Raw genomic sequence first — 14695 nt, 5'->3', positions numbered from 1 at the left:
AGATGTATTAATGCTGTTATTTGCTGTACCAGACTTGTGAAAGTTGGTACATCTACAAATATAGTAATAAGTCCTTCACGTGGAGAATAATGGGGGGGGGAGGTGAACCATGGATAGAGGAAAAGGCTTACCTGTCTGCCGGGATTCCGTGCTCTTGTTTTTGTTGTCATAAAATTATGCAAAATGATTTTCCTGGGAGGACTGAATTTCTGGCTCCTTCTGGAGAAAAAAGGCTATTAGCCAGACTATTGAAGATTGCGCTTCAGAAGCGCACGTGCGTCGCAAATATGCACGTTGTCAACCACCATGTGGCATCTGGCAAGTGTATTTTACTGTTACGTCTTTTACAGAGTAAATAGTACGTACGTAGTAAATCCTCTGAGTATCAAAGGAATGCGGTATCCAACTATTGATAGACTATCGGCTTTTTTCCCTGTCACTGACGACCTGCAGGATGCGGCTCGAGCGGCTTTACCTTGTTCGGCCGTGAAAAAAACACATGGCCATCCTTCTCAGGCTTTTAGTCTTGGAGATCGTCAAATGGCGTTTTAGCTAGAGAAATGGAGACTGGAGACTTGACTCGACGGAAGGCGAATGAATTAGTCGCGTCCACGCCTTCTACGTAGGTATGAATCATTGAAGTGTCCTCCGTATCCTATCCGTACAGTGAGCATTCAAGAAGCCGAGGGGCCGAAAATTCCTAGTACGTAGGTGGCATGCCGATGTGATCGACGCCCGGACGCATGCTGTTAGGTATTGGCATTTCATAGGTGTGGCTGCTGTAGGTGGCTGCTGCAGAGCTGTAGCATCGGGGGCCATATGCATCTCCCGCGATACCTATCACCGTATTTGGAATGAGAAAACAGTTGGTCTCTCCAATTATTCAGGTCACAAAGAGTACAGGGAACAGATCACTCGCATCGATCTGCCGGGTTGCCAATCCTTTTGATCGCTCAGACCAGTGTGGGGGCCGGGCTGATACACCACGTTCCCTCGGAAGATAGATGGTGAACTTTGAAGACACACCAACACCGTATAGCATACAATAGTTACGTAGTTGGCGTTGGCACTCCGAAATTAAGCATCCTGATGACGAGGGAACGTGGTGTATCAGAGTCGGACAGATCTCTGGCCCCTTTGGCGGATGCTCCCGCTGCGTTGGCATCAATACCAACCCATTGACGATCGATCACCGGTTTGTTGAATGTTCTGTAGAGTTCGCCATATGAACCATGGCACATGGCAGAGTTATCCCCATATGGAGCGAGCTAGAGAGAGAACGAATTCCATTCCGTGTATGCATATGCAAGCGAGCTATGTTGTGCGACGATACGACGCCAGCCACACGTTAGGATAGACGAGCGATGGGGCCAAACGGCATTTCGGGAATGTGGTGGTTCGTGAGGAGATGGTCCGAAGTAGTATGTAGCCAGGGTGTGAGTGTTTTCAAGGACTGTTCTTTTTGGGTTGTTATCGGTGATGCTGGCGAGAGGAATAATTAATAATAATGAGAGAGAAACGGAAGGTGTTGAGCGGGACTGCTGTTTATTATTACCTAAGCGAGGGCTCTATTCAGGATTAACTATTCTTATTGTCCGACCATTCTATATATCACTAATACGCACTCACTCTGTACTCGGTACTTTATTGTAATTACGGAATATAGCTGCATATAGCAGCTGTCAGCACCCAGTGGAATATTTGCCATCTCCTACCCCCTATGTACGGAGTACTCCGTATATCCATAAAGGAACCAAAAAAATTCAAGTCTGTGCTGCTTGACGCGTCAAAACTTAGTAGTACTCGTGGCCTTAATTCTCCGGCTCCCCCGGGGTAGGGCATGTCATGTAGTAATTAATTGGTTGGGCCCGTACTCATGTTATATACTCCACAATAATGCCTCCTGGACGTATCACTATCTGGCCAGTGTCGGTGGTCATAGCATTCCGCCAATGACTCAAGAGTCAAGAACGATGTTTAAAAAATGGAATGGTCATAGCATAAAATCAATAAAAAGTTCGCGCACGTCCAGCAGTTAGTTTGAGCCCGTTGACTGGGACTTTGGCGATCTCTGCAGGACCAATAAATGGGCATTTACTCGGTCAACGACTCAACACAAGGTACATATCATATGGCGGCCCATGGTACTGGGCTTCCCAAGTTTGGGTCGGCGGGGTCGCTGCTATATCATTATTGACAAAGTGAATAAAATAATACCATTCAATATTGAGTCACTACCATTAATAATTGGTTGTTATGGTCATGGTTAGTTCTGCCGTCCGTTGCTGTGGTTTATCCCCCCTGTTCCCCGAGGGGTCTAGGCTCTGCTAGTGTGTCAAGAAGTTGAGATTGTCGGTTAGGAATAATCTAGTCAGAGACAATAGCAAGGCTCGACCCATGGCGTCTCTGTAGAGAGTACTCTGTATGGAGCGCAGGAGTTACTGAATACTCGGTACCATCGTATCTGGTATACATAGTATGCACAAGTACTTTGCATACAGTACAGAGTACACATAATACCGAGTACATACAGAGTAAGCGATCGGCTGCACTAGCCCACGCTACCGAATCCTTCCGCTCCGCACTAGCAAGTAGCGCATCCTGCAACCGACTCTTGCCTGTCACTGCGCAACCCGTTGTGCCTGGCGCTGCTTTAGACAGCAATCATCGTTATATGCAAGTTACACAGAGTCACTCACTCGCCACAGCTAAATGGTTGCATACAGTCAGTCGTATTCCACAAGGCATTGTATAATAGCATTAAATACCGGAGCAGCCGCGTCCCGCCTGATGGCCAAGGCTCTGACCAGGCCCGATCAGCCTTAATATTACTCCGTATTCTTCAGCCATGGTCAATAATCCCAAACTAAACCAACATATAGCCCCCCATCGCTATAGTGCTAGGTAGTAAGTAGTACTCCGTGCTGTCGCATGAAACCGCGAAACGGGGCTGGCGCGGTCACGTGGCCCCTGCTAAAGCGGCGGGGCGCCTCTTTCCCCCCCGTGAAGAGTTGAAGCTGCAGTAGTAGTTAATGATACACTTCCTCCTCCTCCTCTTCTTCTCCTCCTCCTAATATCCCCTCCTCTTCCTCTCTCTCCCAGGGCTCATGTGGAAGCACCGGTTCTCCGCCAGAGAAGATCAAGCGTCTCGAAGCGAATCGGGTCTCCATCTCTCGGATCTTGGTCTTTTCGGGCGCTCTAGCAAGAAAAAGTCTCCATCCGGTACGTCTCATTCATTCTCCTTCCCCTGTGACTGGTACAACAACAGCCTGGGAGTCATCCTTTGTTGCTCCCACCACCACATCCGTCATTGTCTTTTGTTTCCTTCTTTCACTCTCTTCCCCGCCCGCTTGGTTCTCATCCAATTCCTGCCCCATCGGAGAGTTTAGTCTCATTGTCCTCCTCGGCCCCGACTGACTCAATTTCCTCTGATCTGTTAAATAGACTACAACTCGGACGCCAATTCGCATCGTTCGCGGGCTGACTCGGTTTCCACTACACGGTCTTTCCGCTCTTCGTTGCGATTCCCCCAGAGTAACCATCGCCAACAACAACAACAACCACAACCACAACCACCTCCACAACAACTACGCCCGGAGAGCGCCTTGTCGCGCCAGTCATACCGGTCGAGCCACAATCGCACGCCTGCTCTCCCTGCTCTCCGTGCTCCTCCCGTCGACACCACCTCGGTCGCCGCATCGGCACACTCCAATCGCTCCCAGACCTCTTTTAACTCGCGCTCTGGCCGCGTCACCACAGGCATGATGGACGGAGACCGCTCGCGCAGCCGTCGAGAGCGCACTTTCGTCGGCTCTGCCTGCGCTGTTTGCGAGGAGCCGCTGGAACACACCCTTCGCGGCGAGCGCGTGTTGCAGTTCTCCTGCACCCACGTCTCCCACGAGGCCTGCTTTTACGAGTACATTAAAGAATTCGAATCGCAATTCTGCCCAACCTGCAATGCGCCGCTGGGCCTGGACACTAGTAGAGGCGGCAACGTCTTGGATCTGGGTAAGTTGACCCAATACTCGACCCGCCCAGTCCAGCTGCCTAATAATCCTCTTGTTGCAGAGAAACTAAGCAACATTGTCCGCTCCCAATCCGTCAGTGATGGCGCAACCCTGCGTAGCGGTCTCACCACCCCCACGCCGTGGGATAACCGTAGTCAACCAAGTGCTGCGCACGATGGACACCGCTCCATGCATCAAGATTCTCTTTACAACAACCGGCGGGACAGCCAGACGACCAGTAACAGCCAAAGAGACAGCCAAAGAGAAAGGATTGAGCGCTTGACCACCGGACCTTCTCGCCAGCATCACGCTCGCCAGGATAGTGGTGCCACGGGAGTTGCTTCATCCGGTGAGTATACTGATGGACAGCACCACAGCACTGGCAGGCGGCACGACTATGATCTACAGGCCATGGAATCCGACCTCAGTCCGCGCGCTACTCATATCAAGAACCCGATTCCAGCTCCTATCGTGACTGTTCGTTCCGAGTTCCCCACACTCAACCGCTCGCGACAACAGCAGCCATTGACCTGTCTGGTTACCGTCGAAGTCCCAGATGGCCATTGGCGACCGGATATGGAAGACCTGCGTTTTACGCCGCTCAACTCGCAGCTACCGGCAGAAGACATTTACAACCCAATTCGATCACCCACCATGCCGCCATCGCGACCACCTCCCCCTGAGCCTCGCGAGAACATGGACGAGATTGCAGAGGAGCTCCGGTTGCGCGTGGATAACTGGCATGGTCTAGAATTTTCTCGGTAGGTTTTAACCCCCTCTTCTTCTGCATGCAAGGGGTGCTAACAAGATCCAGTTTCGGAAAGTTACGCCTGTACGGAACAATGCACGTGGGCAAAGACCGAGAGTCTTGGCAGGAACTAGAATGTTACTTGTTTGGGGAGATGCTCATTTGCGTCAAAGAAAAGAAAAACGCCGCCGAACCCGTCCAATTGGATTCGAAGCGCAAGGGCACTCGCTGCACTCTGAAGGGTTCTATTCTCATCAAGAAACACCTGCGCGAGGTCGAGGTCGTGTCAGGTACGATGACAGCGGGACAAAAAGTGAACGTGCTGACTGGGTTAGACGAGCCCATCCTGACACTTAACCTATCGGTCAACGAGTTGCCCTGCTTTCACCTGCGTTTCCAAAACAAAGGTCAGCTGGAACTCTGGAAGCGGGCGTTAGGAGACTTGAACAATCCCGAACCATCAGTCTCCATCCGCACCGGCGATTACGACTCAGAAAACAACATTCCCGAGGATGACGACTACCGCACGACCAAGACAAACAAGCGGCAGTCTTCGACTACCTCATCGTATGGTGCCGGCAAGTCCAACAACACAGCTCTGACAGAGTACACCAACACTGCCAACATTGCTCCTACTACTTTCCACGTGCCACTTGACTTGGTGGTGGTTATCCCTGTATCGTCATCGATGCAAGGTCTGAAGATCACACTCTTGCGTGACAGCTTGAAGTTCTTGGTCCAGAATCTAGGCCCACGCGACAGGATGGGCCTGGTGACCTTTGGCTCCAGCGGCGGTGGAGTGCCTCTTGTCGGAATGACTACCAAAGCCTGGAACGGCTGGGGGAAAATACTGAACTCCTTGCGCCCCGTTGGCCAGAAGAGTCTGCGCGCGGATGTTGTCGAAGGTGCCAATGTCGCAATGGACCTCCTCATGCAACGAAAATCGAACAACCCTATTTCTACCATCCTTTTGATCAGCGATTCTTCCACTTCGGACCCTGACAGTGTCGACTTTGTCGTGTCTAGAGCTGAAGCAGCCAAGTATGTTATTTTTTAAATAGCACGAACAATCTCTCATCGCCAATGCTAACTACTTCTTGCACAGGGTTGGAATTCATTCTTTCGGCTTGGGGCTCACTCACAAGCCAGATACACTGATCGAGTTGTCGACCCGCACCAAGGCCTGCTACACCTATGTAAAGGATTGGATGATGCTCCGGGAATGCGTTGCCGGCTGTCTTGGTTCCCTACAGTCGACGTCTCACCAAAATGTCAAGCTCAAACTGCGACTGCCAGAAGGTTCACCCGCCAAGTTTGTCAAGATCAGCGGAGCTCTTCACACAACCAAGCGTGCTACTGGAAAAGACGCCGAAGCAGCACTTGGCGACTTGCGGTTTGGCGACAAACGAGGTAAGTAAAGCTATTCAAGTCTGTTGGCCTAGCGACTAATAAACATACCCAGATATTCTCGTCCAGCTTGTCATTCAGCCAGATAATGCATCCCAGGAGCACGTTCCTCAAGATCCTTGGCAGAGCATTGTTTCCGGGTTAGAAGCACTGGGTGGTGGTTCCGATGGGGACGAACAGCGCGTTGTCAGCGTTGAAGAGGTCCCACTGATCCAAGCCGATCTCAGCTATGGAGATATCCTTCGCGAAGGCCACTTTACCCATTCTCCAAGACCGTCCCTGCTGGCCATCACTATGCTTCCCCCTAGCTCAAAGAAGCAAGGTCGACCAATTACGCCTCCCATTCCCCCGCACCCTTCGATTGTGCAGCGGAGGATGGAATTGCTCGCGTCCGATATGCTGACAAGAGCCCTTACCCTTGTCTCCCGCGGGCAACATGACCGTGCCCAACATCTCCTTTCGGAAACGCGTAGTATTCTGAAGGGGCTAGGAAAGGGAGGACTTCCTCCTCTCCCGCCTGCAGCTGCTGGCAAGTCAAGTGGCACTGGATTTAGCAGTCCTACCGATACCCCAAATTCGTCTTCTCCTCGGTCATCCAGCTTTCCGGAGAATTCATCAGGTGGATCTGAGACTGCGACTATTACACCTATTACTACTGTGGATCAACATGTCATGTCAGCCCTTGACGCCGATCTAGAGTCTGCTTTGGAGTGGATCAACCATCCTGCAGTGTTTGGCAGGGACTCCCGCAAAGCCGTCCTCCAGGGGATTGGCGTCATTTCTTCGCAAAGAGCATTCACATACAGGACCCCGTCGGAATCGCTTTGGTCCGAACGCGTGGGCGGCGTCAAGCGACTCACTGATCGGTCAAAAGACTGGCGAGATATGGGTGACGATGCATTGACTGAAGAGTGATGTTTTACCAAGATCGACTCGAGATGAATTCCTTTTGATAACCAACTAAGCTATCGACCTTTTGATTTCAAGTTCTCACATTTTTCTTTTTCATGATACCATTTTGTTTGGATGCGCATTCCTTGCTCGAGGGGTTCATATTTTATACGTATTGATTTTATTTCAGTATGTATATTTTCTTTTTTTTCTTATTATGAGAAGGTGGTGGTGGGGTATGGATATTGTATATTTGGACACAGCTCGTGAGAGCCATGATTTTTTTATTGTCTGCATTCTTTGGAGATTTATTTTTGATACTGGACTGGTCTCATTTGTTGATACTTCTTGGACTATGTATGTACATAGCATGCCATCGAGGCGTCCTCTCACTGGTTGTGAATATGACGATTTATGCATCGACTTTGAAATGCGACGTAGTACTTTTTTCTCTCGCAAGTTTGACTCACTCGAACATTGAATAATGCATGGGTTTGGGTTTAGGACGTTAATTACTAGCGCGTTTTTTGTAGTTTGCGGAATACATATTAGTTACAAACCTGGGGTAACCGTCAGTCTTGCGACACCCCGAACTCGATTTTGAGCTGACCGACTCAAGGACATACGATAGACTACAATGTGACATGCTATAAATGATTCTCTTGGCAGCGCTTTTAAACCGAAACTCGGTTGCCGCCGCCGCAGACTCGCAATGGCTGCGTTGCGAGGAGCAGCAGCAGCAGCAAGTTCCGCGGGCCGTGTGATTACTAGCATTCGACCTCGTCCTTTTTCTGCGTCGTCGACATGTAGCTTCTCGACATATCATTGTTTTTCCGAGGAAACAGGTTTATTACTATCGTCGGCGACGACGATGACGACGACGTTTGGAAGAAGCAGGTACAAGTATAGACCGAATACATATGCGCAGCGGAACACGCGATGCGCGCGACAGAGAAGGAGGCTGTTTTCGAGCACACGCGGTCGCGGCGAGCACAGAGATAAAGATTATGATGTCAACCATGGTAGTGTAAGGTGGACGATGGCAGGAATGGTACAGCGGAGGATCAATGGCATACGAAATGTGCTCTCTTCTCGTGTGGTGCAGGCGCTTATAGCGTGCGGGCTGTTGGGGTATATACTCAATTTGGAGACGGTCGAGGTATAGCCTTCCCGCATGGAAAAAGAAAGAAATAAAAAAGTTTAGGCTGATTAGTGAGTCAAAGCAAACTGGTCGTCGTCGCTTCAACATCGTGCATCCCGAACAAGAAGCCAACGCTGGCGAGAACCTGTATCGGCAGTACATGCGCACATCATTTCGGGGCAGCATTCTTCCGCCGAATCATCCGCAGGCTCTGATTGTGGAGGAAGTCATGGAGCGATTGATTCCGCATGTTGATTTGGAGTATGCGGATTGGAAGGTACATGTTATCAAGGATGACAGTACCGCTAATGCATTTGTGCTTCCGTCGTGGGTTTCCCTCCCGTCCCCTTTTAAGAGAGACGGTGGTACTGATTTCGGTAGAGGAAAAGTATTCGTCTATACGGGCTTGCTCCCCATTGCCAAAGATCAAGATGGACTGGCAGTCATCCTGGGCCATGAGATTGCGCATGCAGTGGCACATCATTCCGCGGAGCGTCTGAGTTCCTGGTGGATTGTGGTAGCTGGCGTCACGGCTATTGTGGGTCTTTTTGATGGCTCTGGTCGGATTACCACCTTTTTTATGAATTTTTTATATCAATTGCCGAATTCGAGGACTATGGAGGTATGTATTTACTAGAGTTAACGTTTATGTGTGTTTTCTGATAGCTGGTTAGTCGGAAGCTGATAGGATTGGATTGAGTATGTTCTGTTGTTTCCTGTGGGTTTTACTCTTTTACTGATATGTAAATGATTCAGTGCTCATGGCAGAGGCTTGTTTTGATCCCAATGCCGCCTATGCAGTGCAAGTTTTCTTTTCCTGCTACTTACATACTCTCCTGACACCCGGCTTACATTTCTTTAGATGGGACCGTCTCATTAGATTTGAAAACAAAAGGAGCTCATCTGAGTTTCTCTCAACACATCCCTCGGTACGCAATTATCCTGCTTAACTACATGCATTGTGATTAATGAATGTAGAACTTTGACCGGCTACAAGCTCTCCGCGAATTGTAACTCAGTTCTTGATTTATATGAGAGAATATTGTCTAATGATTTAATAGGATGCCAGACGCCGAGACGCGGTATAGAGCAAGCGGATGTGGATTTTCTGGTCGTTATGGTAGGTAAAATCAACAGCATAAATAAGGAAATGCAGCGTGGCTGATGTTGAATTTAGCCAAAGGGTTTCATGATACGTATAGAAAAACGGATTGGCTTGCGGAGATCAAAAATGATGTTACCAGCAAATACTAATACAAAGATCACATTATCGAATATAATTAATAATATTGTCAAGTCGACGTGATGTAGAATCGGCTAATCGATAAGTCTCGAGTTTGCACTGTTTGCAAGCCACCAGCGGCAGCTCGACCAAAAATTAGGAGGAGCATTCCCCGCCGAGTTATTATCAAAAGTGACATCTCCCCTGTCAAAAGAAAGGTACGTCCGATTCACGCGAGTGGAAATTATCTGGATTCTAATATATTCGAAACAGTGAACCTTTCTTTCTTTTTTTCTATCTGGCAGTCGCTCTCAGGAGCTTTGTGTGAATCATGTCCTTGTCGATACCCGGCCCCTCCCAGGCCGGACTCTTCAAGCAGGGCTACCAAAGGTGAGGTCTATACTTTCAATTTATTTATTGAATTTTACTAATCAATATATAATACAGCCACGATGCCGAAGATGGCGCTGTCATCCGCAACATCGAAGCCTGCCGCGCCATTTCTCAAACCGTCCAGTCGTCACTCGGCCCATATGGCCGCAACAAGATCGTGATCAACCACCTGCAAAAGATGTTCCTCACCTCGGACGCCGCGACAATCCTGCGAGAACTGGATGTGGTGCACCCAGCTGCCAAGTTGCTTGTCATGGCCAGCCAGCAGCAGGACTCGGAAATGGGCGATGCGACCAACCTGGTTATTGTCTTTGCCGGCGAGCTGTTGAAGAAGGCAGAGGAGTTGCTCAGGATGGGTCTCAAGACGAGTGATATTGTGCAGGGTTACGAGAAGGCGCAGAATGTTGCGTTGAGTGTCCTGGAGGGTGAGTTTTTTTATTCCCCTAAAATTTTGGGATAAGAAAAAAGATGCTAATTGATGCAGACCTCGAAGTCGACCGCCTAAAGGAAATGCGTTCACAAACAGAGCTCAGCAAAGCCCTCCGCACCGTCATCGCTAGCAAACAGTCCGGATCCGAAGATGCTCTTGCCGCCCTCGTTTCCGAAGCCGTGCTCGCCGTTCTCCCCAAAAACCCCGTCAACTTCAATGTTGACAATGTCCGTGTAGTCAAGATCATGGGTGGAAGTCTGGAGCAGTCGCGAGTGATTAAGGGTATGGTCTTTGGCCGGGAGCCCGATGGACAGATTAAAAAGGCGCGCAAGGCCAAAGTTGGTGTCTTTAGCTGCCCGATCGATACCTCGCAGACGGAAACCAAGGGCACGGTTCTGTTGAAGAACGCCCAGGAGATGCTCGACTTTACCAAGGGCGAGGAAGACCGCTTGGAGGAGGCTATCAAGGAGCTGTACGATTCTGGCTTGCGTGTCGTTGTTGCTGGTTCTACCGTGGGCGAGTTGGCTCTTCACTACCTCAATCGTTTCAACATCCTCGTCATTAAGATCCTCTCCAAATTCGAACTGCGCCGCCTCTGCCGTGTCGTGGGTGCCACGCCGCTCGCCCGGCTGGGTGCTCCCATGCCAGATGAAATGGGAAGCATCGATGTTGTCGAAACCACAGAGATTGGAGGCGACCGAGTCACAGTTTTCCGTCAAGAGGACGCCAACACCGTCACCCGCACTGCCACCATTGTTCTCCGCGGAGCTACCCAGAACCACCTCGACGATGTTGAGCGAGCCATCGACGACGGCGTAAACGTTGTCAAGGCCGTCACCAAGGACCCCCGCTTGATCCCCGGTGCCGGCGCCTCAGAAATCCAACTCGCAGAACGAGTCTCTGCTTTTGCAGACAAAACCCCTGGCCTGGCACAGTACGCTATCAAAAAGTACGCCGAAGCCTTTGAAGTCGTGCCCCGCACTCTCGCCGAATCTGCCGGTCTCGATGCCACCGAAGTGCTCTCGCGCTTGTACACTGCACACCAACGCACCGACGAATCATCCGAGGGATCTGACGGATCCGACGAGGGCTCAGACGAGTCTTCTTCTTCGTCTGATGACGAGCCATACTGGACAACCGGCATTGACTTGTTCTCAACCTCAACCACCGGCACCATCGACGCAGTCGAAGAAGGTATTCTGGATCTGATGGTATCCAAGAACTGGGCAATCCGTCTCGCCACCGAAGCCGCTCGCACCGTTTTGAGCGTGGACCAGATTATTGTTGCGCGTCAAGCTGGTGGACCAAAACCGCCTGGTCAGAATCCTAATTGGGATGAGGATTAGTCGATTAAAATAAAATTAAAAAAAGTTGAGTCTTTTTTTTAATAATGGAATAGGTTGTTAATTTTTTTTTCTGTTATTTTTATTTTTTTCTTGTCCTGAAATGGATATGAATAGATAATGTGACCAATTGATGAAATTATATTGTGAATTAGAGGTATTTCGAATGATAGATAGTAAGAGATCATGAGTAATCCAAAGCCATAAATAATCACGACCAAAAACATAAAATGAAACGCCCTGGCCATCCATTTATAAAACCATATATTAAAGAAGTTCAAGAATATCAACACAAGGTCAACAACCGTCCAGCGGTTTGGCTGTGCTAAATGTATTGACAGGGAATAAAGCAGAGAATCGTCGTTTGATGTATTTTTCGAGATATTCCACGTTGCTGCGTCAGAAATTTGAGGGAATATGTGAGTTTTGAATGATATAGACACGACAAGTGTCGTGAGAAGTAAGCTTGTCGAGCCAAGTTGGATTGCGGATTGTGAAATATCCCTCTTTCACTGTGTATATGAACGCCCGTCTGGTAAAGAGAAAAGCGATATTCATGTCGGCCATGAGAAGTCGTCTTAGGCCAATGTCGACTTGATTACGGCTTGCATTCGCATCCGTATTATGCTATAGAACGCACATCTTCTTTTGTTCTTTTTTTATTCTCTCTCTTTCCATTAAATGGCCTCACGCATAAGCCCAGTTCGTATTGGCGCGCGTCCTGAAACCGCCACCATGTAGTCTGTCCTTGTGGGCTGAGGCCCGCATCGTCCATCGCAGATAGCTCGAAAAGAGTGTATGAGAGTGCAGCGTGATCCAGATGAGGATCAAGCAACTGGCGAAGTATTTTTCTTCGGGGGAAAAAGATAGATCCATGGTGATGAATTAATTGATGATTTTTCTTCCAAAGAATGATGAAAAGAAGAAGAGAAGAAGAGATGGGGAGAAGGAGGAAGTAAGGGAGAGTCAGGATGCGTAATAATACGGAGAGATGAAACACTGGCGAATAAGAGGGGCAAAAACTAGTATAGAGTGAGTCTTCTCAGTTGCAATTTCTAAGAGAAAGAAATCCCAAGCAAGAGTAATTTAAATAGACGATTGTCGCTTAAGCAGGGACATCAAGACATTCCATCTTCATGCTTTGGTATCTCGACATGTGAGGTGTAAGTGGTAAGACGGTAATCTGCGGGTAATAAATTACAGCGGCCCACGTGACCACAGAAAATTAGTTTCTGAGCGGAAGTCCGACAGTCAACAAGACCAAACTCCAGCTTGCGCCGTTTGCCCTTTGTTGAACCTATCCCTGTTCTCCAGATTCTCCAGTTTTCTTGGTTCCTTAATTGGCAATACCATCACACACAAACACCATGTCAATTGCTTCTCAAGCCGCAGCCCGATGCTGCAGACAGGCTGCTCGCCCGTCGTCCTTCTTGCGCATCTCGACTTCATCCTCCACATGCCTTTACAAGCAACAACAGACGACGCCTGCTCGCCGATGGCAATCGACTGACGCTGCTGCGACTCCTACGAATCCCAAGATTTCACAGATTGTCGACCAGATCAGCCAATTGACCTTGTTGGAGACTGCGGACCTTGTTTCCAGCTTGAAGGTTGGTGGCCCTTTTTTTTCCCTCTCCTAGTCGTCAAAGAAAACCGCATATCTCGCTATAGAAATGCGATCGGGTGGTCTATTTCTGAATGATACTAACATATCCCTAGTCTCGCCTGAACATTCCCGACCTCCCAGTTGGCGGCTTCGCCGTCCAAGCAGGCCCAGCTGGTGGTGCCGCAGCCGCCGCCGAGGAAGAAGAAGCAGAACCCGCCGCTGCTGAAAAGACCCTTTTCAACCTGAAGCTCGAGGGATTCGAGGCCGGCTCGAAGCCCAAGATCATCAAGGAAATCAAATCCATGCTCGGTCTCTCGTTGGTCGACAGCAAGAAGTTCGTCGAGTCCGTGCCCAAGGTCATGAAGGAGAACGTGCCCAAGGAGGAAGCCGAGAAGATTATTGAGACACTCAAGGGTCTTGGTGCTAAGGCTATTATGGAGTAAATGGGGGGTCACCCAACGTTGTTTTGATAATCCCAGACACCTAGCGAGCGAACCCGGAAGACCGACTATACAAGGAAAAGCTGCCTGAGGAGATTAGAGCTGCGGAGATATAATTGTACATTATCGTGGAAGGGAGCAAGAAATCTGTTTGGGCCTCTCGACTCTTTCCGGAGTCGCTGGAGTATCCTTCTGATGGACTATGTCTTACTATAAACTGTTTATTACCTGTCACAATTCATTCCGTTTCGATTTTTAGTGCATGATTGCAGTTTTATTTAATTTAGCTGCATAGCAAAGCCATTTTAATGAAGACGTGTTTCTTTAACCATTGCATAACTATTCATTGCACAGTTGGGTTGGAGATTCTACAATCATTCTCGTCAGCAGAATTACAATCGGCATAGAACCAACGCAACGAAACTCACTCTATCAAATTACCATCTGGATCCCTCACGTAAACACTTCTCAACGGGCTTCTCGCCCCCGTCCTCTTCACCACCTGCCCACCCTCCAGCACTTCAATACCTCTCTCGCTCAGCTTCTTCAGTACTTCGCCTACATCGTCATTGGCCAAAAAACACAAATCCGCAGTCCCCGGGAGAGCAGTGCGAGCCTTGGGCTCAAACTCTTTCCCGGCCTGGTGAAGATTGATCTTCTGGCTTCCAAACAGAAGGGCGTGTCGCGTTGTGCCGGGATCTGACGGCGATGTGAAGGACTGATGCGCCATCCCCAGAACTTCCGTGTAGAATTTGATAGTGTCGGGCAGAGAGCGGACAGTTAATACAAGATGGTCCAGCGATGCCAGAGTGCACGCAGGCTTATCAGAGGCAGCTGCTGTAATGGTGGACATGCTGCGGCGCAGTAGTATGGCTTTGGAGGGAAGAAGAGGCCTGCTTGGAATAGATGCAATTCGGGATCTCGAAATTGCGAATGCCAAGGACAATGACTTCATTTCCGTCACGTCTCAAATTTGTATTTTTTTTCTCTAGTTGTTTATCTCCAATTACTTCAAGTTGAGAGAAGTAGTTGTAAGTTAACTTAGTTATACACTCGTGAGCCAATCG

The 14695-nt window shown here is 49.1% G+C and overlaps 4 protein-coding genes across 4 annotated transcripts; 3 read left to right on the top strand and 1 right to left on the bottom strand.

Moving 5' to 3' along the window:
- Nucleotides 1-3107: 3107 nt before the first annotated feature.
- Nucleotides 3108-7077, top strand: TRUGW13939_11433 (uncharacterized protein; the record flags this gene model as incomplete). Its single annotated transcript, XM_035494541.1, has 5 exons — nt 3108-3222; nt 3445-4768; nt 4822-5796; nt 5861-6165; nt 6218-7077. The coding sequence occupies 5 exons, from the start codon at nt 3108-3110 to the stop codon at nt 7075-7077; spliced, it is 3579 nt and encodes a 1192-aa protein (XP_035350434.1).
- A 688-nt stretch (nt 7078-7765) lies between these two features.
- TRUGW13939_11432 (uncharacterized protein) lies at nt 7766-11585 on the top strand (the record flags this gene model as incomplete). The annotated part of the gene is made up of 7 exons (XM_035494540.1): nt 7766-8212; nt 8277-8816; nt 8869-8893; nt 9256-9314; nt 9778-9806; nt 9864-10234; nt 10294-11585. 7 exons carry the CDS (start codon nt 7766-7768, stop codon nt 11583-11585), a joined length of 2763 nt encoding a protein of 920 aa, XP_035350433.1.
- A 1364-nt stretch (nt 11586-12949) lies between these two features.
- TRUGW13939_11431 (uncharacterized protein) lies at nt 12950-13631 on the top strand (the record flags this gene model as incomplete). The annotated part of the gene is made up of 2 exons (XM_035494539.1): nt 12950-13192; nt 13302-13631. 2 exons carry the CDS (start codon nt 12950-12952, stop codon nt 13629-13631), a joined length of 573 nt encoding a protein of 190 aa, XP_035350432.1.
- A 340-nt stretch (nt 13632-13971) lies between these two features.
- TRUGW13939_11430 (uncharacterized protein) lies at nt 13972-14481 on the bottom strand (the record flags this gene model as incomplete). Its single annotated transcript, XM_035494538.1, has 2 exons — nt 13972-13996; nt 14057-14481. 2 exons carry the CDS (start codon nt 14479-14481, stop codon nt 13972-13974), a joined length of 450 nt encoding a protein of 149 aa, XP_035350431.1.
- Between the last annotated feature and the right edge of the window lie 214 nt (nt 14482-14695).

Source organism: Talaromyces rugulosus, chromosome VI (genome assembly GCF_013368755.1).
Source record: "Talaromyces rugulosus chromosome VI, complete sequence".
Classification (NCBI taxonomy): Eukaryota; Fungi; Ascomycota; class Eurotiomycetes; order Eurotiales; family Trichocomaceae; genus Talaromyces; species Talaromyces rugulosus.
This window is presented reverse-complemented; position numbering and strand designations above follow the sequence as displayed.